At 38.1% G+C, this 25,551-nt stretch overlaps 2 protein-coding genes across 2 annotated transcripts; one reads left to right on the plus strand and one right to left on the minus strand.

The window, feature by feature from the left end:
* Positions 1-302: 302 nt before the first annotated feature.
* Positions 303-6,263, minus strand: ATP23 (ATP23 metallopeptidase and ATP synthase assembly factor homolog). Its single transcript, XM_005480544.4, has 6 exons — positions 6,080-6,263; positions 4,805-4,850; positions 4,616-4,697; positions 4,198-4,335; positions 1,753-1,836; positions 303-841 (listed from the first exon to the last, which is right to left on the minus strand). Exons 1-6 carry the CDS (start codon positions 6,261-6,263, stop codon positions 638-640), a joined length of 738 nt encoding a protein of 245 aa, XP_005480601.2. The 3' UTR covers positions 303-637.
* A 1,789-nt stretch (positions 6,264-8,052) lies between these two features.
* RPAP3 (RNA polymerase II associated protein 3) lies at positions 8,053-24,995 on the plus strand. Its single transcript, XM_005480542.4, has 16 exons — positions 8,053-8,208; positions 8,795-8,935; positions 9,354-9,476; positions 10,679-10,806; positions 11,346-11,467; positions 11,795-11,865; positions 12,840-12,971; positions 14,346-14,473; positions 16,099-16,220; positions 17,657-17,727; positions 17,890-18,006; positions 19,715-19,926; positions 21,038-21,233; positions 21,842-21,939; positions 23,330-23,430; positions 24,508-24,995. Exons 1-16 carry the CDS (start codon positions 8,053-8,055, stop codon positions 24,597-24,599), a joined length of 2,010 nt encoding a protein of 669 aa, XP_005480599.2. The 3' UTR covers positions 24,600-24,995.
* Positions 24,996-25,551: the final 556 nt, after the last annotated feature.

Below are 25,551 nucleotides of genomic sequence, written 5' to 3' on the forward strand. Positions count from 1 at the left end.
CAGAACAGAAGAAGGCAACACTGATCATCATACCTGGTCCTCCAATACCAGACAACGAGGACATGAGCAGCATATTCAGGGCATAAAGGACTCAAGTCACAAAAGCTCTCCCCCCACTGGAAATGATAACCACCCAAGAATTTCAGGAGGTGCTCAAAAGCAAATGTAGCAGTTACTAAATTTTGGGTTTACCCATAGTTATTAAATCTAGAGCACAGAGCTGTAGTTCAGTATCTTTTAAAATAAAGCGATGAAGATTATCAAGTTCACTACTGCGTATCAAAAGACAGGGAAAACTTGAAGATTTTATGGAAAGATTTATTCAATGGCAACAAAATTTCAGAAACCAAGTCCTAGTCAGTCAGAGTGAAAAAAGCACATTGAATTGTATTTGACGAGTCATTTGGCATACTAAATTATCTTTCTGGAATAAGGTGAGCAAGCACCATTTTTAGTCTTGTTCATTTACCCCATTTATTTTAATGGAAGTTGGTTCACAAAAAATGTCTAAAAAATTAATTAATACGCTTGATAGATTTGCCCTTTCCACGTGCACTGTGGGCATGGACTGTAACTCCAGATGTTACTGAACAATCAGGTATTAATGTAATTCCTCACGTGGCTTTCCCCTCCACCCTTACAAATTAGCAGTATAGCGATCTCTGTTCTGAAAGTCTCTGTAAGCACGTTTTGCATCTGCCTTGCTGTGTGGGATTCTTCCAAAAGGTTCCAGATCATTGAAGCAGGCATCAAAAACTTCATCCACAGCTTTTTCTGCTGTTTCTTTGCTAACTTTTCTAACAGCCAGAATGGAACGAATTGCTCTGTCTCGTACACAAGTCTGAAGTGAAAAAAAAAAAAAATCTGTCATTATTAGCGCAACTTTTTTCCACATTTTGTATCCTACTGTATAGGCAACAATTTTGTATGAAAGTAGAGTCAAACAGTGCCTGTAGTAAGCATTGAAGTACATTTTAGTTCCATCCTGTGTAAACAATGCGCTTTAGTTTTCCATGTACACGTAAACCATGAAATAATTAAAAGACATTCCTTAGAATAGAAATTAAAATACAATTTGGCATTATTTGTAGGTATTAAGTATTTGTAAAACTTGACCTGGACACAAAAAAAAGGTTAGAAAGCGACAAACACAAATACCAGTTAGGTTCTTTACAAACTGAAATGCTGTGAAACAATGGAATGACTTCTTTACTGGCCTTCATTTTGATACTTCTCTTCGTGGTAACTTTTTCTTATAGTTTGTTTGCCAAAAGATGAAAAAATATGTAAACATCATCTACAAGCTAACTGCCACTCTAAAATGAGTAATTACTTGGGTCTCAATCTGTAGACTTCATTACTATTCACAAAAATAATTCCTACAAGACTTAATACACATGATTATTTAGAAACCTTCTCATTTTGCTTCCTTCAGTTTTCAATAACTTTTTAAGAGTGTCAACCACTTAAAGTGGATAAGGTATTTCCACTACATTTCCTGCAATGGTTTTATTAGCCATCCATTGTTTGTGGTATTGCTTTAAAACATGACTAAATGTTCAGGGATTTCACTCCAATAAAAATAAGGTGGGGAAAAAACCTAACATTGATCATTAAGGGTTAGTTAAGAGGAAACAGCAACTCCATAGCATCTATTTCTTTTTCTAAAATTTTCAGCTATGAAAGCTCAGAAGGCTAAGACCAAGTAGGTAACATAATAAATTATTATATTTTAATAGCCACAGTTTTTACCTGATGGTGCCCTTTCAATCCAAATTTAAACCTGGCTATTTCATTCATCAAAGTACAGTCTCCACTGAGATTAGCAGCTCGAATCTATTGAGAAAAATAAAAAAATCACAAGATCAGAGAAACATGTGAAAATACAAAGTCCAAGAAATTGTAACAAACATTTTTCTTCTACACTTCTGATGACTGTTGGTAGGGGAGATTGCTGAGGCAACTTTAACTTCTTAAGCACCAGTTACTACCGTACCCTTTACATCCATCTCAGCCTCAGTGAACTACAACAACCTTCAGGTTTCTCCAGGAACTACCTCTCACACATCCCTAAAATATACATAAATGAGCAGTAGAGATTATATGTATGTATATAGATGAACTGCTAGAAGAATATGGGAAGTAATATTATTCTCCCCAGTCTATATCAGAATCTGTTACAGCAGTCAGGAAGAAAGGCAGATACCTTCCAAAGACTACAGGTGCAATACCAGAAGAGCTGTAACTCATCTGTTTTGCAAAAACCTACATTTAGATGAGCATGTATGCTTTAGCTTAACTGTCTTGTCCTCTACACTAGAATTTCTTCTTCTGCTAAATATTTTATACCCTACACAGTCTGTTAGGAAATGTAAATAAATCCTGATTTCCTATAATTAAGTACCAGAGTGAAAATAAATGCATGGAAAATGTGAAAAAGTAAGAATTAGAAAAGCTGCCAACAAAAAAAGTAGATACCATAAAATTAAGTAATCAAAATACCTGAAATGAACAAATAATCCTGACAAGAGCAAGACCAGGTACAATCTTGATTTATATAAAACTTATGTTTGAGGTTTACATGCTTTATTCTGCACTGCGGAAATGCTTGGATAAAAAAATAAAGTATATGAAAGTTAATAATTAAGAATTATTGTATTAGGTTTACATGGCAAAGTGTTGGCAGTGAGGGGCCTCCCAGGGTGGCTTCTGTGAGACTGTAGAAATGGCTGAGCTTATGTCAGACAGAGGCTGTTTTAACTGGTTTTAAAACAGACCCACCATTACTGGTGCTGGTTGTATCTCTGTGATGACGCATTCAAGAAAGGACTAAAAAACCTACAAGGCAGCTGTGAGACGAAGAAGTGATGAAAATGTGAGGGAAACAGCCCCACAGACACTGAGGAAGGATGGGGAGGAGGTGCTGCAGGCATCAGAGGAGAAGACCATGGAGACAGAGGTTGTCTCCCTTCAGTCTGTGAAGGAACACAGTAGAGCAGATATCCACACTGCAGTCCAAGGAAGACATCACGACACGAGAGACAAACATGCCCTGAAAAAAGCAGCAGCCCATAGAGAGCCCATGCAGGAGTGCATTTTCTGTCAGGAACTGTGGGCCTTGGGGGACCAATGCTGGAGCAGTCCATTCTTGAAAGACTGTATGCTGTGGAAAGAACTCAAGGTGGAACAGGTCTTGAAGAACAGCAGCCCAAGGGAAAGACTAATGCTGAAGCAGCTCATGAAGGGCTGTATTTCGTGGGAAGGGCCTCAAGCTGGACTAGGGAAAGAGAGCAAGGATGAAGAAGCAGCAGAGACAAAGTGCTATGAACTGACCACAGCTCACATTCCCTGGCTCCCTGTGCCACTTGGCAGGGAAGGAGATAGAAGAATCAGAAATGAAAAGAGTGAAGCTGAGCCTGTGACAAACTTTTCTGTGATAAAATGATATGGATTACACCAGAAATCAAATAAAAGCATGCAGATTCATACACACAACACCTGTGTCAGATACACAAGAGGAATCCCTCCCAGCCTGTGCTCCATTTAATTTCACCTCCTGAAGAGTCAAATGTTACGGCCCTTAACACTCAAACGTCCTCTGAAACCACAGAATCATAGAATGGTTTGGGTTGTAAGGGGACTTAAAGATCATCAAGTTCTTATCTCCCTGCCATGGGCAGGGACACCTTCCACTAGACCACGTTACTCAGAACCTCATCCAGATGTGATGGATTCATAACTACAGTGTACTGGCAGCAATACCACAATTACTCAAAAAAATGAATGTTACAGGAAAAGACAAGTTTGTTATTAATCAAAAAAACCTAAACAAAACCAAGGTTACTGTGATAATCACCCAACATACCATGACTTGCATGGGATAAAAAGAATTCTATAAGCATTTGATTACCATGTGAATGTGTTTTCATTTCTAACAACTCTCTTATTTGTCAATAACCATTTCTTACACTCACAGTGATCACATTCTACTTAGTATGACATTAACTAACTAATATTTGTGAAAATTAAGTATTTGTTTTCCGAACAAAACTATTTAGGTTGACCTGACAGAAAGGACAAAATGTATTAACAGGATTAAAACAAATTAATTGTGTGTAACAGACCACGTAACACAAAGCAGCCCTAATAACCAGTAATAATTAATAAAATGACAACATTAGAAGCATTTTAACTTACCTCTGAACATGCTAAGTGTTTGACATTTTTAAACCAGTCAACATGTGCACGGCAGTGATCAAATGCATGAATCAATTCATGTGTGACCACCCGGTTCATATGGGACTGTTGGCGAATGTTGTTCTGACACAGAACAATCTGCAGAAGAAGAGATATAGGTAGTCCTTTCACTAAGTTTCAACATCTCCCTTACTTCTAAGAGGCACACCACAAGCAGGATTTAGGGTCCTTGGATTGATGTTTTTCAACAGTAACAGCCTTATCATACTGAAGTGTACTAGTTCCAATGCCATGGAACATCTTTCATTTCTCTTGTTTTCATAATTAACTCATGTATCAGTATGGGTAGAGTTAATCCCAGCCATAAAACACTAAAAAAATTGTGGTCCTTTGAAAGAGTACTATGTCCAGCACCTACCTGAGATGTGGCAGCATCAAAACCTCCACTGACACAGCCATCACAGTTTTCACAAGAAAAGTGCCGGTCATTGAAGACAGTGCTGAAAGGCCCAAACAAACAAAGTCACAGAAAAGAACTTTAAAAACTTCAGTCACTACTTATTACAGTGACATTAGTACACAGAAAAAGACAAATTAGTTTACATACCAACCGGATTGCTTCAGAGCCTCAAGAAGAAGTCGAGCATATGGATCTAGAAAAACATTGCTGTAATCAATTTCTCTAGACAAAAGTTTTGAAAATCATCTATAAACAAAATATAAAGACAGTCAAGGAAAAATCAAGAAAAGCTCTATACATGCAAATTTATACTTTGCAATATTTAATCCTATTGCAATGCAACTGGTATCTGTTACAGATCAGCCTATGTGATATAGAATCATAGAAATGTTTGAGTTGGAAGGGAGCTTAGAGATAAACAAGCTCCAATCCCCCTGCCTTGGGCAAAGACATGTTCCACTCGACCAGGCTCCTCAGAGTCTCATCTAACTGGGCCTTGGAATACGCTCAGATGGTGCAACAACAGCTGCTCTGGGCAACTGTCCCAGTGCCTCACCACCCTCACAATAAAAAATTTCTTCTGTGTATCTAGCCTAAATTTGCCCTGTTGCAGTTTGAACTCGTTATTCCTTATCCTATCACTGCAATTCCTGATGAGGAGTCTCTGTCTGGCTTCCACGTATGCCCCTTCAGCCACTGGAAGGCTGCTCTGAGGTTTCCATGCAGCCTTTTCTTCTGCAGGCTGAACAGCCTGTCATTGTAGGGGAGGTGCTGCAGCCCCTTGACCAACTTGACAGCCCTTTCTAGACTCACTCCACCAGTTCCATCTTCCTCTTACGCACCAGACCTGGCTGCAGTACTGCAGGTGGGGTTCCAGGAGAGCAGAACAGAGGGGGAGAATGACCTCCCATGACCCAGTGGCCATGGTCTTTTTGATAGCCCAGAGCACAGAGTAAAAGCTGTTCAGGAATCAAGTCACTCCTGACATTATTTTATTACTAATAAACATAAATAGAGCAGCCTATAGTGGCCATCGTTGCTTGCTGTCAACACGCACAGTCCACATCAAACAGTGCAAAGGGCATAAATGCACAGACATTGACAAATCATCTCAACTTCTCAGGAAAAAAAAAAAAAAGCAGCACAGGAGAGCTTCTTATAAGAAAAAAAGCCTCTCTCTGCCACTTTCGAAATTTTGTTTTATCTTAACCAAAATCAGCGTGTTCCTAAATCGGCAGCCGCACCCCGCCACCGGCTCGGGAGCAGTCCGGCGGCCGCGGGGGTGCTGCGGCAGGAGGGCCGGGCCCTCCCCGGGACCCGCGGCACAAGGTCACCGCCGCTGGCGGCCGCGGGCGGCCAGGGCTCCGCCTGGCACCTCTCCCGCGCCGCAGCCGGGCCTGCGGGAGGACGGGGAGCGCTTACTCGTTTCCAGGGTCAGCCTCAGCATCAGCTGGCACTTGTTGTGGAAGGTGAAGAGGCTGCGGACCAGGAAGCTCTGCGGCTTCTTATTCCGGTCCGGGAAGAGTCGGTAGCCGAAATCCTCCTCCTCCTCCTCCGCCCCTTTCTTGTCAGCCGCCGGCGGCGAATCGGCCTCCCCCTGCCCCATGTCCGGCAGTGCGGGCCCGCGCCTGCCGGGGCCGCGGGGCCCGGGGCCGCGCCAATCGCCGGCCGCGCTCCCGGCACGTGGGCGGGGGGCGCGCGCGCAGGCGCAGTTGGTTCCGGGGGCCGCGCGGGAGGCCGGGAGCGGGCCGGGCAGCGCGGGAGGAGCCGCGGCGTGGCGCAGGTGAGGCCGGGGCGGGACGGGACGAGTGCGGCGTGCGGTGCTCGGGAGGCGCCGTCCCGCAGCCGCATCCCCGCCCCTGTGGGCCACGGGCGGCTTGGCCGCGCGGGGAGGCGAGGTGAGGCGTGGGGAGCGCAGCCTGATGGAGTCAAGGCCTCGCTTGCACTTGCGGGCGGTGCTGGGGCTCGCTGGGGCTGCTGTGCCTCGGGGCCTCCTGCGGCGCGGCCTCGGGACCCGCCCCAGGGCCGGCCCGTGCTGCGGCCGCTCCCGGGGAGCCGCTGGGAGCAGCAGCCTTCGGGCGTTGGGAGGGCTCAGCTCTCAGATGAGAGTCGAATAAAAGTGCCTGAAGGGTTTAAGGGCTGCGCCGCAGGGGCTGCTCTCAGTGCGTGGGTTAAAGGCGTCGCTAAGCTGTGTGCGGCTAGTTGGTAACCGAGCAATTTGACTTTATACACTTTATCAGGATGCTTTAGAGTGGCAGAGAATAAACAGCCAGACTTCGTGTTAGGCTTTCGCCTGCGTGAGAATCTTGTTTTAGTCAGACATAGGAAAAAAAACCCGTCAATAGATTACAAGGTATTTTTTTGCATATTTTAAAGTATCCTGTTCTGTCTGCCTAGAAATGCTAAGCTGTATGGAATATTTGATGTGTCCCTGCCCAAGTTGCACGAAATTAACAGACTGAATATTACAGTGGTAATTCGACATGGGACAGCAGTTGAAGGTGGATAAAAACATAGTACGCTGCTTGACTGGAAACGTGATGAAAACTATGTAATTATGTATGGCACATTGTACCACAGAAATCATTAGCTTTGTCTGGCTCATATATTTATATTGTTGTGCTACTAGGTTATTGCACAGGTGTGAAAAATAGTGTTAAATAAAGCATGTCAAATAGCCTAGATCTTTTTCTTCCTTAAAAGTTTTATGTGTAGTATCTCTACTAATAGCTTATTTATATGTCCGTGAGGCTTGTAACAGATCCTGAAGCTCACCATCAAGAGGTTATAGTTAGCAACTATTCATAACTCTTTGTCTAAGTTTGTATTTAGCTTATCATGAGTTACTTAATCATGACTGTTTTCAAAACATGTTTACCTCATCCTTTCTGATTTTTGTGCTATGAACTGTACACACATGGGGTTTCTTTTTTTTCTGAATTATAACCAAAATTCTTAAGGTTACTTTTTAATTGTGACTTGATATTTTTGTGATAATAGAACTTCTTTCACTTAAAACAACAGAATTGAGATAGCAAAATCTATGAAGACAATCAAGTGTTAATAATTATTAAACAGTGTTGTAGGGACTTGCTTGCAGTTTCAGGATTGCCATTGACTTGTTGGGTGCTCTACCTTATATTTAGTTAGGAAAATGTGAATTGCTGTTTGTTATTAAATAGTTTTATCGGAATACTATGGCTTCCCTTCATTTTTGAAAGACATTTAAACTGTGTTTCCTCTTTAGTCTCTTAATGTTTAATGTTCCTCCTATGCTATTGGGAGGTCTGACTGGCATGTAAGTCAGACTTGTTAATATTGAAGTAGCTAGCCTCCTTCACTACATACTTCCAACTTCTTTTTAGAAGGCTTTTTTCCTTGAATTTTGGCAGGTTATGATGAGTACACCAAGTAAAGCAATAGACCTGCAGCTGCAAGTGAAGCAAAATGCTGAAGAGCTGCAGGATTTTATGAGAGAATTGGAGAGCTGGGAAAAAGATATTAAGGAAGTGGATTCTGAACTCAGGAAACAGAGTGGGGTCCCAGAAGAGGTAAGAAAACACAAGACCTGTGTCAACTCAGCTATTCATACTGTCATAGTGTTTATAATAATTATGTTTTGCATTAGCAAAATTACATTTTTTTACTTAAAATATCTGAATAGAAGGCATAGAATAATCCATGTGTTCGTCACTTGAAGTAAACTACAGATTCCTCTGTAAACTGCACCTCCAACAGAGCTGTGGGCCAGTAGCACCTGAAGGTGATGAGGCCAGTAAACTTTTTATCAGTTCTGGGTAGATCAGTGCGAATATTTCTGTTTGCAGCATCAGTATTTGTAGTTTACTGCTGACATGTAGTATATTGAAGTGATTCTTTAGTGATACCCTGAAGACAGTTGTCTTCTAAAACTCGATTTTATGTCATATATGTAATATCTACTATTAAGTCTTTAAAGATTTATGCTTGTAGTTCTTAGTGGTTTTGTAGAGCTCATGAGAACAGCTTGCTTCATGGATTTCTAAAATAAAACTAGCCACTAGATAGGTATTCTGTCTAGATACAGGTGTTGTAGATTCTTCAGTGCAAGTGATTTCCACACATCTGTTTTATAATAAGTTACTTAATTCTATTTAGAATTTGCCACCAATTCGAAACAAGGCTTTTAAGAAAAAGAAGAAAAGCAAAAATAAAGTCCCTTCAAAGATAACCTCTGAGGAAAACAAGAAAAACAAGATCAAGTCTTATGATTATGAAGCATGGGGAAAACTTGATGTGGTGAGTATTAAGATTTGCTTTGTTGCCAGAATCTTGTCCCCAATTGATTCTGTGTTAAATAAGATTTTGTTGCAGTGCTGAGAATCAGTCCACTAGTCAGTATCTTACTGTGCTGGGTACTGTATGAACATAGGGTAGCTTTCACCCCAAAAGATTACAAATTTAATATTTGGAATATTCATAAATTATTGTTTTTTTTATTGACTGTGCTTTTATCTAGCAGATTGAATTTTAGTTTAAGGGGAAAAAAAGCTTGTTTTAACAATTAGCCTATTAGAAGGTCATAATTCTAGTAGAATATAAGACTAAGCACAGCTGTCAGCATTGGAGGACAGAATTAATAAAATCTTACTTGTATTATTTTGCACTTTTAAATTATAACGAAGACAACATTTTGGTTTTTTGTTTCTGATTCCAGGATAAAATACTTGAAGAACTTGATAAAGAAGATAGTACTCATGATTCTGTATCTCCAGAATCAGACTCCGAAGAAGATGGAATTCACGTAGATGCTGAAAAGGCTCTTGCAGAGAAGGAAAAGGTTATAGAATTATAGATGTTTATTATTGATACAGAAGAAATTTAGGTATAGGAGTATTTGCAATTTTCTTTTAAAAGATCATCTGCTGAGACCACACATCTGGTGAAAGAATTGCCTATTTGGAAGTCTTTCTGTCTGCTTCCCTGCCCATTATTCCAAAATAGAAAATTCTCACTGCAGTTCTATTCCTTCTCATTGTTGGTAGCAGCAAGCTTGGCAGATTCTAATTAATGTATGTCTGTGATGACAAATATATTGGTCATGTTTTGCTTTGAGAAGTTGAATGGCTGTGTAGAATTGCTATATAGAGCAAACTGGTTTTTACCTGAACACAACATCTGAATGGCCCAAACTAAATCTGCAAGAACTTAAAAGTACTCCCTTTGTGAGGCCAGCACATCTGGGAATGGTGGGTGAACTTCGTTGCTTTAATAACGGAAAGTTCATACTGCTTCAGTTTTGCCTAATAGAGTAGGATATAGAAAGAGATCTGTCTCAGGCTTCGTTGCCATAAGAAGGAGGCTAAATTGTGTAGCAGCTTCTATGTGTTTGATAAGCTTCTCTGTTTGTAAGCAAACACCTAACCCATCTGCCAGTCAGTATTGACTTCAGTAGTTCTAGCTTTGGTTTGGGTTTTTGTGGAGTGGGTTGTTTGTTTGTTTTAAATTGTCTACATGGATGATATTTGTGTTGTATTCCTGCTGCTGTGGGAATTCCTTCACATGCAGTCTACACTGAGAAGCTGAGGTACCTTTGGCCATTATTATCTTGGCTGCAGTGAGATCGTTGAAGAGTGTGTGTGAGGTAAAAGTCCCAGAGGAGAAAGAAATGAAAATGTTGACTTGGAAAGCAAAGACGCCAAACCTAGTTACTAAAAACTTAAAAAAACCTCATTTGGTAATTTAAGTGGCTATGTATATGCTTGTTACACATTTCTGGAAATGACCTAGAGATACTGAAAATGAATATTTTATAGACCTCTGTTAGAGAATATATCATGAAAATTATTAAATATGGTGCACTTAGAATATGTTAGCATATTTCATAGTAAAGCAGTATTTTGTGAGGAATATTGAACTAAAATATTTAAACATTTCTGGAAGACTTTGTATTTTTAGGGTTTTTAATTGTAGCTGCCAATGTACAGTAACTTGCTGAAAATTCTGAAAAATGCTGAAAAACTTGCTCTTTTCTATTTACAGGGTAATAAATACTTTAAACAAGGAAACTTCGATGAAGCTATAAAATGCTATACTAGAGGGATGCATTCTGATCCATACAATCCAGTATTGCCCACAAACAGAGCATCAGCTTTTTATAGAATGAAAAAGTAAGACTTGCATTGTTAAATCTGTGCTATTTTTATTCTTGAAACGCTACCTTCAGATTTTTGGTCCAGTTTTAATTCTTGATTTATGCATTATGCTGTGTTGCTGCAACCTGGCTTCCAGTTTCATAGTAAAATAGGAATCACCAGGAGAAGCAGTCTGGTAGTCTCCCTCATAAGTTTTTCCTTGGCTTGCACATTAGCAGTTCACCATCTTCTGTGTTAACAGTGTAAGAGTTCAAGAAAAAAGAAGAAGAGAAAGTTAAATTGCCTTTCACATTCAGTGAGCTCTGTTTCTAAGGCTTTGATTTGTTTTGGGTGAAGAAAGGGGAGTTAGTTATTCTGTCTGTGGCAGTAGAGATTCTTTACTGCTGTTTTTCTTTCTTGTTTTAATGTATCGGAATCAAGAAACTTGTAAGTACTTGGTTTGTGCTCCTGCTGAAGCATGTAAGATTCCCATGTTATCAAGAACCTGGTGAGCCTCAGAGTAAGATGAACTGCTGAAAATTTGTGTCCAAACTACTCATTCATTTTTTTGATAGGTTTTCTGTTGCGGAATCTGACTGCAATTTAGCACTTGCTTTAGATAAAAATTACGTAAAGGCTTATGCGAGAAGAGGGGCCGCTCGCTTTGCTTTGAAAAATCTTCAAGGTGCTAAAGAAGGTGGGTCTTTTTAAAAAATCTTTTCTTAAGATGCATACAAACTTGTGTGATCTTCTTCTTTAGTGTAGGAATTTAATTTTCATTTCCTATAAACAAAGAAATACCATGTTGCATATTCTTCTGGCAAGGTAAAATTCAAGTAGCAAGTCCAAATTATAGCAGTAGATGTTTGTAGTTGTTGAATAATTCAGCTTTAACTGTTCTAGAATGATGTATGAAATATCTGAGGCTTCTTGGGTAATTACAAAAAAGGTATATCTCAAAAGAATGCTCTGCTTACTGGTTTATGCTTCCTACCTGTAACATACTTTTCTGGTCTTCTGATAGATTATGAAAAAGTTTTGGAGCTGGATGCCAACAATTTTGAAGCAAAAAATGAACTGAAGAAAATTGATCAGGTAAAAAGATTAATAGATTCTAACATAAATTAATACACCCTGTTCCATTTATATCTGTGTCAATTTTTATAACAACTGATTCAGTAAATTCTCAATAAAGATGCTTTTTCTGGCATCTGAAGTTCACTGAGGTCAAAATCTTTAATGGAGTTTCTTTTGGAGAAACTCACACATATGCAAATATCAGTGTAATATTGGATCCCAGATTAAGACTGCATGTGTGCACCATTTGGTGTCTTTTTGGACTTGTTGTTGTTGGTTGGGTTTTGGTGAGTGGGTTGATTGGTTAGTATTTTGGTGTAAGGAAGCACAGCACATGAGAGAACTTCCGTGTTCTCTTGGCCATAAAACTGCATTGCTAGCCTGCTTGTAGTCCACTGATTGCTGTGGTCAACCAAACCAGAAAGTTGTTTTAAGAACAGAACAAAATACTCCTAGTGCAAGTTAGATTCTTTTCACGACAGGGAGAATGTTTTATTTGTTATTATTTGTTTTATTTTGTTGAATAATTTGAATTGTTTTATTAATTATTATGACCTTTGGAGCTATTAGCTCACCTGTCACTTCTGTATGAATTTGCTTATGCCTCTTCAACTGTGTTTTTGACAGTGCTTGAAAAATTTATTTTCAGAAGGAAGATGCAAAGTCTCCAGTAATTGAAGAAATAAATGATACGTGAATTGGCCATATAGAAAGGTTCCATCAGTCATTTCATCCTGTGCTTCAGAAATTACATACTTCTAATTTACCAAGCATTTATTCTGACTTGCAGTCCCTCAAAGAAATACCTTTTCAAGAAACAAATTGTTTTTAAATTTTCTCTTCAATTTGTATTTAGTTTACAGCACAGGCACTTCTGTTAAAAAGCTTGGTAGATTTTCTTATCCTAAAAGTTTATAAATTATTGTAATTTATGTTCTGAAAATGTTTAAGAGGGAAAATAGTTACTGAAGGGGAAAATTATGTTTTTACAGGCTCTGTCATTGAAAGAAAATTCAGAACAGAAAGAGTTTGAGGATGCAGTCAGAACAGGATTAACAGATGAAGAGAAGCAGCGCATTGAAGACCAGCAGCTCAAGCAGAAGGCAATTGCAGAAAAAGATCTGGTAGGTCACAGGTTCTGGTGGAACACAAGAAACCTAGCAAAGAAAAAGCTGCTGTTGTGCTGTAAGTTATGCTGCTTTTAGGTACGCAAATGTATAAATTAAACCTGGAACCGCCTTGAACTTCATACATGGAATGGCCTTGATGTTACTTCAGGTGTTTCCCATTTTGCCTCTAGGAAGGTGAGTGGGACAGTGAGCTCTGTTTGGATTTGTCTAGAGGAATACTTATAAAAGGTAGTTTTTACAACCCAGATTGTATATGTGAAATTTCAAATACACAGTAAGACAAGTAGAACTTAAACTGCACTTTACAAAGATTCCATTTCTCCATTATTTTAAGTGTCTTGATGCTTGCTTGTCCAAAGTGAGTTATGGCTTGTGTTTAAACCTCTCATTACATGATGAATAGTAGTTATAAAAAGGACTTTGGGGGTGCAGGCAACAATGACAATGAAAATGTATCTCTGGATGCATAGTCTTGACTCACAGTTGGTTTGTTGATTTCTCCCTGTTACCACTCTTTCAATAAATAAATAGCATTACCAACTGAACGATAATTTTTCTGCTCACGTACCTAGCTATGTAACTCCTAACTTGTTATCATTATTCAGGTTTGTTATACTGGTTGTGAGAAGTAATCAGATAAGAATGAAAGTATGCATTAAGGAGCAAGAATTTGACTAGGTCTCAGAAGAGAAATTTCAGTCCAATGCAGTAGCTCATTGGCAGCAGAGCTGACTCACTGCAGGCTTGTTCCTGGTGACATCGATCAAGTCTGAACTGTGGCCTTTCTGGTTTTTTGTCCGTCAGTAGGGTAGTAGCAGAGATGTGCAGCTTCACATCAGTATTGAGAAGCAAAAGGTAATGTTAGTTCCCCAGAAACAAACAAAAAAGGAATGTAATTTTCTTGTATGAAGCATTGATTAGAAAACAACAACAACATTTGGACAAGTAATATTTGAGGATAAGTTTTATGGAGCAGGATAAATATGAATTTGTGAAGTCATAAAATCATCTTGAAAGGGGAATTGTAAATGTTCAGCTTGTGTTTAAATTCATGAGGTACAGGGTAGGTTATCCTGCACATCAAGCGTAAAGCTAAATAAGTTGTAGACTTGCAAGTCTGCATTTGAACTATGCATGTAACAAAGATTTTTTTTTATCCTTGAAGTATTAGAAAGTATTAAGATAGTTTGGAGGCAGAACACAAAAACGTAGATAGAAAGAAATACGCTGTAACTGTCTGCCCTGATGTGGGTGTTCTTTGCAGTTCATCTTCATAATGTTGTCACTCTGCAAAAAAGGATAACAAAAAGTTAATTGCACTGAATTTTTACAATGCTGGGTTTTTTTGTTCGAACCTAAATATTGCAGGGTAACGGTTATTTCAAAGAAGGAAAGTATGAGGCTGCCATAGAGTGCTACACCCGCGGTATCGCAGCAGATGGCACCAATGCACTACTGCCAGCTAACAGAGCCATGGCCTACCTAAAGATTGAGAAGTAAGTGGAATTGCACATGCTGTATTGTTTGTTTTAGAGCACGAGGAATAATGATCCGGCAGATTTTCACTCAAGTTGAGTTATTGTCACTCCTCATTTTTTTTAGAATTCAGTATGGAATAAATCAAATTGAAAGCAGTAAAGGAGAGGGAACAAATCTGTATGTGTGATCTCAAAATGCAATTTGTAGGAAGCAAGTTCTGAGAGAATAAAATAGCACCAGCGTGAAATAATGGTTTCTGAAGTTGGCTTTTCATTCTTTTATGTGTGCAAAATCCAGATATTCACCTTTCTGGAAGGAACTGTCCAAAGTTTTGTGTTCAACTATGAAACCCAGTCCACTACTAAACGTTGCTCTGTAAAAAGAAGTGAATTATAACTTCTGACTTTGGAGATAATGAGTAACAGCTTTTCCTGGAAATTTTTACATTTTAAAATGTTATTTTTAACTTCACGGATAGAGGCATGTGTGTGTTGCTTGTTTATTTGTAATTAAGCTTTATCCAAATAACCCAGAAACTGTATGGAAATTCATGCTTTCCAGCAAATTAGATAAGTTCCATACAGGCAGTTTTTAGGTGTGAACTTCGTTTGACTCTGTGATGGTGTGGTAATTTAAAACATGTAAGCTGGTAGCATGAAGAGCAGAGGGTTATGTTGGTCATCTGTTTTACTGTTTACTGAGTATCTTTAGAGACAGTAGATTGATCTCAAATTAGGATCAGATGAGTTGCATGGATATTTCTGACACAACACTTGTAATTTAAAGGACATCAGAATGCAAATAATCTTCTGTGAGATTCAGAGGAAGCAATACTTTAATTGAATGACCAAGCAAGAATATTGTTTCCCTATGATGAATCCTGTATCATGAGTCTTTACATTTCAAAGAGGACCAAATATAAAATGCAACAAAAGCCCTTTGCTATTCTTACAAACTGCTAGTGCTGATGAGAACAGCAAATAAAAATTAATTTGCATAACTTTAATGATAGTTTGAACATGGAGAAGAGGGATGAATGAAAATATTTTATTAAGCACGTAGTGGAATCATGATCTAATGTAACAATATAAATGGGATGAGGAAATTTAATCTTAAAATGAAGCAAATGACATTAATGCAAGGATATTTTGAGTTCTCATTCTGAAATAGTTAAGGACAAGTCACAGAATTCCAAATACAGAAAAATTTATTCTCATGCATACTTGCTTCTCCTCTCTGGTACATTTTCTTTGTTTGTAATGGTGTTTCTGGTATTCAGAAGTACAAATCCATGGTACTAACTTGGTTTTTAAGGCCGTTGTTGAATTTTTAAAGTGGATTCTGCTCTGACAAGGTTTAATGTGTTTTTTTTTTCTTTACAGAGGATGTGAATTTTTGTAATACTAAAAAGAGTCAGCACTCTGTTTTGAGATACCAAAAGATACAGCTCAAATTTCAAGGGGCTGAGAAACCATATTTTGTGCGAGTTTTTCTTAATTCACATTTTAGCTCAGTGATATGTTTATGTATGTAGGTAATGAAGATCTACCTTTATATTTTAATTGGTTTGGGAAGTTCCATCATCTCAGTTGAAACTGCCTCTTGAAACCGATTATTAATTTTGTGCTACGCTTTTGCTGAGGTACAAAGAGGCAGAAGATGACTGCACACAAGCTCTGCGCTTAGATGCTTCCTATTCTAAAGCTTTTGCCCGAAGAGGAGCTGCCAGAGTTGCTCTTGGGAAGCTAAAGGAAGCTATTCAAGGTATGATTTTGAATTAGCCTAAATATGGTAGGTAAGAGATCAGTATAAGCACATCCTGTTCTTTTTTTTATGCTAACTTACTGAGATTGTCAGTGCAGAAGTTAAGAATGAAGTGGTTTCTCTTGAATTTCACTGAATATGTGTAAAAACTCTTGTGTTGGTGCCCACATAATGCAAAGACATTTTTCACGCATTTTGTGTGAAATTACAGCTGTTGCTGCTTATGATGAGTGGTAAGAAATAGTTTGGAAAGTTCATTTAAAAGTAGGAAATTATGTAGGCATTAGGATTACTTATAAGGGGACAGTGCAGTAGATTGAGAACTGACTGAACAGATTCTAGAGCGTCTTAATCAGTGACACAGGGTCTAGTTGGAGGCCTGTCACTAGTGGTGTCTCTCAAGGTTCAATACTGAGTCCATTGTGGTTTAACTTGTTCATCAGTGACTTGATGAAGGTGCAGATGCCTCCTCAGCCAGTTAAGTGATGATACAAAGCTTGGAGGAGCAGCTGATACCCCAGGGTGCTGTGAGGCTTCCAGAAGGAGCTTGAGAGATGGGCAGAGAGGTACCTTCAGAAATCCAAAAGGCAAATGCAGGGTCCTGCACCTGGGGAAGAACAACCCCTGCACCAGCACAGACTGATGATGACCTGCTGGGAGAAGGACCTCGTGGGCAACAAGTTGTCCATGAGCCAGCAGTGCCCTTCTGGAAGGAGAAGGCCAATGGAATCCTGGGCTGCATTAGGAAGAGCACTGCCAGCAGGTCCAGGGAGCTGATCCTGCCCCTCCACTCAGCCCTGCTGAGGCACATCTGGAGTGCTGTGCCCAGTTCTGGGCTCCTCAGGGCAAGAGAGACATGGAGCTCCTGGAGTGGGTCCCACAGAGGGTGACAAAGATGATCAGGGGAAGGGAACACCTCTCTTATGAGGAAAGGCTGAAGGAGCTGTGCCTGTTCAGTCTGGAGAAGAGATGACTGAGAGGTGACCTCACCAATGTCTATCAGTATCTGAAGGCAAGGTGGCAAAAGGATGGAGCCAGGCTCTGCTCAGTGGTTCCAAGCAATAGGACAAGAGGCAACAGGCAGAAACTGATGCACAGGGAGTTCTACCTGAATATGAGAAAGAAATTTTTACTGTGCAGATGATCAAGCACTGGAGCAGATTGCCCAGAGAGGTTGTGGAGTCTCCCTCAGTGGAGATATTCAAGAACTGTCTGCATGCCATCCTGTGCATTGCACTCCAGGATGGCCCTGCTTGAGCAAGGAGTTTGGACCATGTGACCCACTGGTGGCTGGTCCCTTCCAACCCTGGCCATTCTATCACTTACCTGCTTTTAATTGTTTTTAGAGCTATGAGAGGAAAATAGAAGGTTAAAAATCTACCATGTGTACATTGTACCTTGAAATATCTACAGTTTCTGTGTTGTTTTTCACTCAGATTTTGAAGCTGTTCTGAAGCTGGAACCTGGAAATAAGCAAGCAATAAACGAACTCACGAAAATAAGAAATGTATGTATGCTTATTTGGGTATAGTGGGGTTTTGTTTGTTTAGGACTTTTTGGTAAGGCTATAGTACTAGAAGGTTTTTATTCTTTATTACATTATTTTTAACATATCTTGTATTTACTCATTAAACACCTGATCTTTTGGACGACTTGGCATTTTTTTCAGGAATTAGCTGAGAAAGAGCAGCAAACTCGCCAAGAATATCCTGCAGTATTGATAAAAGAAGCAGAAATCAAAAATATAGTGAAAATGATTGATAATCCATTACAGATTAAATCAACAGTAAGTTGTTACATGAATTGCTTTCTATAATGGTGGGAAAAGTAGAGTTTGGAGTTAAAATCTGCTTTTTATATTATAGACTGACCTTTGATAGATTGCCTTCCCTGTGCCAAATACATAAATTTGTGCTTTTGTCCAAAAATACATAAATTTGCTCTTTTGATATTTTTCAAGAATATATACACACATGGAAATGCTGATGTTCACAGCAGTGGTGGGATAAGCATTCAGCCTGCTGTACCACTCTCAGCAAACATGGCGTATGCATACATTTATAATGTGGAATAGGCAGGCAGCCCCAAACCCTGGCTTGTGCCCATAGGTGACATTGCAGTTGGGAGTAAATGAGAGAAAGTTGAGAACCTCTGGGTAAACTTTCCTTCGTTTCTATTGCTGTTTACAGTTTTTACAGCAGCCATAGTGGTTATAAGACAGGTTGCCTCCTTGCGCCATATGCTGCTGTCACCTAGGGCTGCTTTTCAAAGAGCTTTGGGCATGCATTTTTGTCCATGTAAACTGCAGGACGGCTGGATATTGGTTTTCTATAAGCAATGTATTTGGACAATGAATTATCAGTGGTTATAGTCAGATGAATGAGTTATAGATGAAAAAATGCAATTCCGGGTTTCTTTATGTATTAGGCTTCCTCTTCTAGTACATTTAATCTTTATACATTCAGCAATGAGTTGTGTAAATACAAAGAGTGCTTGTACTTGGTATGTGTATGCACTCATTCTATTTGAAAACCTTTGTTTGCCCTCATGAGTAATGTAATTCAGATGGATAGTTTTAATAGAAAGTGTGTGATTACTTTGATCCTTTTAGAGAGAGGAGTATTATGTCCTCTCTATAACTAGAAACATTATATCTTTAAACCTAAATGAAGTAGCTGAAATACTACAGACAGTTATATTTATTAAGTATTCACTTTGGCTGCTAAATTAAATGAAGACACTAGGTTGGTTGTATTCCTCTTATTTTGTTAAGGTAGAATAAGTATAGATGAAACATCTGTGCTTTTATTACTGCCATTTCCTAGAAGTCTAAATTGTTGAGTGTGTTTAAGCATGTGCATTTGCATCAGTATTTCTAGAGCAATACATAGTATGTTCATGTTCAGGAATGAAGTTCTAAAGTAAGAAGCGATGAGAGCTTTTTTTCTAAGACCTGTGATGGTGGTACTAGGTGATGGTCAAAAATAATGGGGATCATGAAGCATTTTAGCACATGGTGGAATTAATTACCTTGGGATGTATGTTATTTGGTCAGTCAGCAGGATTGAGTTACAGATATTTATTATATGAAAATTTGAAGTTGTGGGCCTGTGTTGTTGGATTTTTTTTTGCTAAATTACAAAGCTGTACCACATAATGGGACAGAGTATATGATAGATCTTGCCTATTCAACCTTAATGTGAAAAAGAATAAATTTTCAATTATTACTGGGAAAACAGACTGTGTATGGAGATCCATAAGGATATACTAGTTTATGAGGGTAAAGCAATAAAATTATAATATCAGGCTTCATGTAGATTTTTATGGTTTCCTGGTTTTGCCGTTTACCTTTATGCAAAGTGTTTTCTCTGTGCACCACTGCAGAGGTAACTGGTTATCATACAATTATTTTAAGTTACACACAGCTGTGTCTGGAGTCTGTTTAAACACTTGTGTTGAGTCCATATGTGACATGAGCTCTGTGCTCTGTTTAGAAGCCATTGCGAAGAATAGAGATTGAAGAAGTTGATGATGATGATACATCAGATGGTGACTTGCCCAGCACTACTTTAGTCAATAACTGGAGGAATTCAGTGAGTGTTGAAGCAACAGAAGGTCTAGATCAGGATGATCTGTTGACTACAGTTGATATTCCAAAAGCAAAGCACTTGAAAATAGAAGAAATCAGTGATACATCACTATCACAGTAAGTATAATAATTCTGATCCTCTTTTTAAAAGGTAAGTGTAGTTTAAATATAATCTTAATTTCCAGATGTCTACATGTTGGTGAAGTTTTGAAGATACTTTGGAGAATCTGAATTGGAAAAGCAGTGTTGAAAGAAAGGGGTGGTTCTTGCACGTTTGCCTTGTTGACCACTCAGTGGTTCAGACAAATATGGTCCGTTTAGTGTCAGGTGGAAAACTCAGAATTACATTGCAAATATAAAGGCATTCATCTGCATGCTGTACTCTTTCTTGCTTGGACACTCCATCTTCCCTAGCTGTTTTTACAACTTTTATTTGTTGTTTTTAGAAGATATTTTGAACAGAGTTCAAGCATTCTTTGTACCCCAGCTACGTGAGAGAAGAGGAGCAGATGAGTGTCACCACCCTTTCCTCTGCTGAGGCAGGTGGTAGCTTCAGATGTGCTCAGTTTCTAGGTCACACTGTTAGTTAGCAAACTGAAGTCTGTCTTGCTGAAACTAGGCTGAAGTACAGAAGCTTTATCCTTGCTCAGTCTTAGAATTCATTGTCCACTGCATCGGCACTGCCTCATTCTGTTGATACAAAGAATCCTTATCAAAGAACTTCTGTGAGAAGCACTGGCCCCACACACCTTTTCTAGCTCAGTTAGATGGATTTAGTGTGAAGAGCTGAAGAAAAAAGTATATGCTTAGCCATTTCTTAATTTCTAAAAAATCTGTGGACTTAAATGAGAAATTATAGGACAAAAAGTAGATCTGCTGCTATCAGTGTTGGAACTAGTTTATCCATTTGACATTGTTACTGCTTTGCGTTATGAAATTACAGAAAATATGATTTTGTTTTTGGCAGGTATATATGAGAGTAACCTACTATAAAATGCAATTATTTCCAGAAAAAAAAGTAGAGAGAGGCTGATTAAATTTAAGTATTTGCAGATGTGGGTTTTTTTAGAAAAGGAATTTTAAAATATCTGCTTAAACTAAAACACAATCTTTTCTAAAAAGTTTTCAGTATTTTAGGTTTCACTGAATAGAGGGATCTCCAATTAGGTCTCACTGTAGAATTTCCTTAAAAGTTGATTTGATTGTATGTTTCAAAATACCTTTGCAGGCTGCCTGTGAATGTGAAAGGAATTTCATCAACATTGCATCCATCTTCTCCTGCAAGCCAGCAGAGAGAAAAAGAAATCAGAAGGTCATTTATGTCTGCTTCTGCAGTTCCTCCCATTCCTACAAATTCTTTCCAGCTTGAATCTGACTTCAGAAAGTTGAAAGGCTGCCCTGAAAACATGTACTTGTACCTGAAGGTATGAAACATAGAGTATCAACAGTGTTTGGACAATTTCTTCAACATCAGTTGAAGAAACAGTACCCTTAGGTGGAAGGGATAGATATGTTTAGAGTGCCTCAAGTATACAATAATCCCTTTACTTAATTGTCTTCACATAACAGTAAGCAATCTGATGCTCATTTGAGTTTTTCTTATTTTGTGCCTTTTTATTTGCTTTAAGTACAGTCTCTGCGTTTTTTTTCAAATATAGGCCCTTCTTTAAAGACTTTACATTAATAACTATTAAATTATAATTTTCTAATGACTGCTTCTAGGGTAATTAGATATAGCAACATTTTTAAACTGATCAAATGCTTGAAACAGCAATCTGCTTAATGTGTACTTTTACTCACATATATTTTGAAAAACAAAATCACTTAACATTTTTTTAAGTTAGAAATTACCATTAATTAAAAAACTCAAGCAAACAATGAAAAATAGTTGTTTCATGTTAAATTCTCTGATTTGATTTTTTTGCTTTCATGCACTTCAGCATTGTCCATGACCTTCTAAAAATGCACATGTAATTCTCATGACTCAGTTGTATTTTTTTGTCTAAAATTAACTTTTAAAATTTTTCTATAGCAAATAGAACCCTCGCTTTATGCAAAGCTGTTTCAGAAATCCTTAGATCCAGACTTGTTTAACCAGATCCTGAAAATTCTACATGACTTCTATATTGAGTAAGTTTAACTCCTCCTTTGTTTTACATTGCTCATTGCAGTTTTGAAAGGTTTGGTGGTTTTGTGGTGGAGAGAGGTTGTTTTCTTGTTTTGTGTTTGGGAGTTTACTTTCTCTCTGGGCCAAACCTCGGGCTTACAAAATTGTTTCCAGCACACAGCATTACATGAGCATAATTGGAATTACTTAGTAGATGCTTCTTAAGAAGTGAAACTCATAATGAAAAAGCAGGTAGAAAAGAAGTGAAAAAAATACTTTTACTGAGTGTTGTTGAACTGTGCTTTGCTAAAGAGCACCAGAAACTTGCATTAATTTGTATGAAATAACTTTTGTTCATATTACTGTGTGTGTATTCTGGGAGCGCATAGAATTGCCCGTTATCCTCTATTTTAACTTTCTAAAGCTGAGAAATTCAGGGGGTTTTGGTTTTATGCCACGCTTACTGTGATGCATTCAGACTTAATTATCTGCTAGCATTTTACAGTTGCCTGTAGCAAATGTGTATTGGAGACTGAGGTTCTGATAAGGCAGGACCTGACAGGTTATTTTTGAAATTTCTATCCATGCTACCATTTGAGTCCTAACATTCATTTTGTCTGTCAGAGGCACTGTACTGCTTTTCTGAATTACACTGTCTGAGAAGCACACACTCGATGTTTTTCGGTGTTGTTTTATGGAGATAAGCAAGCATAAATCAATGTTTGCCTTTCCCTTGATTTCCTTAAAAAGTAAAATATCCATCAAATGGGTGAAAAATGTTGTCTTAGACATACAGTCCTGCTTTGGGTGATACAAATTAAAAAGGCTAGGAAGCTGAAATTGTTTGCTGTTAGGTAAGAGTCCTGTCTCCCTCCAAATGAAATGTGAAATTATAACAGAAAGATACTATTTGTTAGTATTTGTAACAAAGGCAGTGCCTGTTTACTGTTGACCAAAAAAATGTGAAATAAACACAATCTAGGAATTTTCTGTATGGATGAAAGTTAAGGCAGCTGTAATTGGCTCAGCTTTTCAATGAGCTTCCTAAGGCCACCGGTGCTGCTTCCTGTCACACTGCCTGATACATATAAAAATAGTGATGTTATGGCCAGGTGTAAGCTTTAAACCATGTACTAGGTATTCTATACATGACCAGCAGCCAAATTGCATCAGTCTAGGTTTTTGTATTTCTTCACTCTCGCTCAGTAGAACAACAATACTTACATAAAGGTTTCTGGATATTGACTTTTTGCTTTGTGAATGGACAAGTGGAAAGACAAAGATAGTGAATACGAAAGGGGAATTTTATTTGTCCTTTAATTTCTTGTTCCTGAATTCTTCAATATTGCTTGCAGCTACTGAATATTTCTAATCACCAGTGGTTATTTTTATATTTGTAATAATCTTCTTCAGGAAAGAGAAGCCGTCACTCATCCTTGAAATCCTCCAGAGGCTCTCTGAATTAAAAAGATTTGATATGGCAGTAATGTTTATGTCAGGTTCAGAAAAAAAAAGTAAGTAATTTGGTAGTGTCTTTGTGATACTGTAGAATCTGGCAAAAATATGTAAAACTTAGCATTACTCTTGTTTATTCTATGTAATAATCATTTTAGTTGTCTAGTTTATTATTTTTAGAAGTTTATATGAATGTCATGTAATTTTTCTTAATCCTTTTGCTCTATTTATTGTTTAGACTAGAAGACTACAGCTAAATCCTCTTATTTTAATCAGTAATACCACTGCATTTTATTCTGATAAAATAAGCGTTGCTATCTTGTCAGTTTGTAGCTGGTAATGTTACAAATTTATGAATTTGTATGAAATCCTACAAATCTGAGATCCAAGGTATCCAGATTATACAGTTTCCACAATTTACGACTATTTCTTGGCAAATCCTGACTTTTCTGTTGGCAAACGAATGAGAACAGAGTCTGTAAAGCACTCAGCCTAGTTGTCTGTCCTGTTCTGGAGGCATCAGTCATCAGTTAGTTTGCAATTTGTGTTGACATTGGCTTGAATTCATGGTTTCTAAAAGTGGGTTTTGTCTCAAACTTTTTCTTTATTTAGTGCACCAGACAGACTATGTAATAGAGACTCTTAAAAGAAAAACATTTCTCTGGGTCTATGTAAATTTAAATTCACTATCTACAGCTGAGTTTCACTAATTACCATATACTTTAAAATTTTTGAAATATGAATCTCCTTAAAATAAAATAACTTTACTTACTGAAGTGCAGTGCCTCTTATGAATACCTTTTCCTGATGTAAGCTTTATCTGCCATTGGCATTAATGTTTGTCCTCTGCATGTAGTGGCGTAGTGTCAAGTTAGTAAAGAAACTAAAAGCTCTCTGTTGCCTGGATTATACACCTGTGTAAGGAAGTGTTGCTAGGCAGCTCCTGGGCATTGAAACAAAGTGAGAGTTTTGCTTTGCTACTTGTGTTCATCCTCCCAGTAGTTCAAAAAATGTATTTGTATTTCAGCTGTATAATCTATATGCCCCTTACTTTCACCAAGGAAAGAATTGGATTAACTTACTTAAAGAATGTGAGTTACAAAAATAAAGATTCATGTTGGGATTTTCTTTTTCAGTTACACAGGTATTATTCAATCACGTGAACCACATGGGATTAAAAGATGCTTCTGTTGAAGAATTGGAGAAGAAATACGGCATTTTCTCTTAGCAAGATGGCTGATGTAAATGTCTAGTTTTGCACCTTTTTCAAGCAGAAATTAGCTAAGAAGGCTGTAAAGACTGCAATTTTGTTGCTTTTTATAAATAATGAAACTCTTAAGCTTGGGTTAGCCAAATGGCAAGTGCCTGAAGAGATCATTATTTGTTCTGAAGTATACTTGTTTTCCAGTACCTGAAACAATATGGATCTACACTTTATTCAGTGGAATCTGTTGGCCTGAAAAACAGTTGGGCAGATTGCCATTCAGGATCTGGACTGTAGATAGAGATCTTTATTAAAAGGAAAAACATATTTATAAACATGTCTTTGTTTATCAAATGCTGTATATTAGAATTATGCATGGGATTTTTACTTTAGAAAATAAACTGAATGTTGAAGATGTTATATTTTTAAGGATTTTTTTATTAAGATGCCTAAATCACTCTTCTGTAAAGATCCATCACATCAGAATTTCTGCTGTGCAAAGTGAATCTGAATTATGATGGCAAGAAAATTCCAGAATTTTTACTTGAGTTTATCTAAAAGTGAAGTTTAGGCATTGTGGTAGCTGAGAACCTCTGAAGCTATTCCTGTGAACCTCAACTGTAATTGCAGAATAGAAGGAAGACAGATTCTGTAGAATTAAACAAAAAGTTTAAAGGAAAACACTTTCTGTCTTCTTTCAAGAGTACTTTTAAAACAAACTGGTGAAACCTAATCCTTGTGGGTCACTTGTTCCTGAGTGAGTAAACCCCTTAAGATGACTCAGGAGGCTGAGCAAAATACCTCAACAGTAGAAGGCGGCAAAAGCCTGAAATTAACTGAAATTCTTAAATAAGATTGAGCATGGGGCATGATAAATTACTGCTCACGTGACCAGAAGGAAATAACAGCACTTGTCAAGTATACTGTACCAAGTATACACTCACCAAGTGGTGGTGTAAGCTTATCTGCTGCCTCT

Source organism: Zonotrichia albicollis, chromosome 4 (assembly GCF_047830755.1).
Source record: "Zonotrichia albicollis isolate bZonAlb1 chromosome 4, bZonAlb1.hap1, whole genome shotgun sequence".
NCBI classification, from domain to species: Eukaryota; Metazoa; Chordata; class Aves; order Passeriformes; family Passerellidae; genus Zonotrichia; species Zonotrichia albicollis.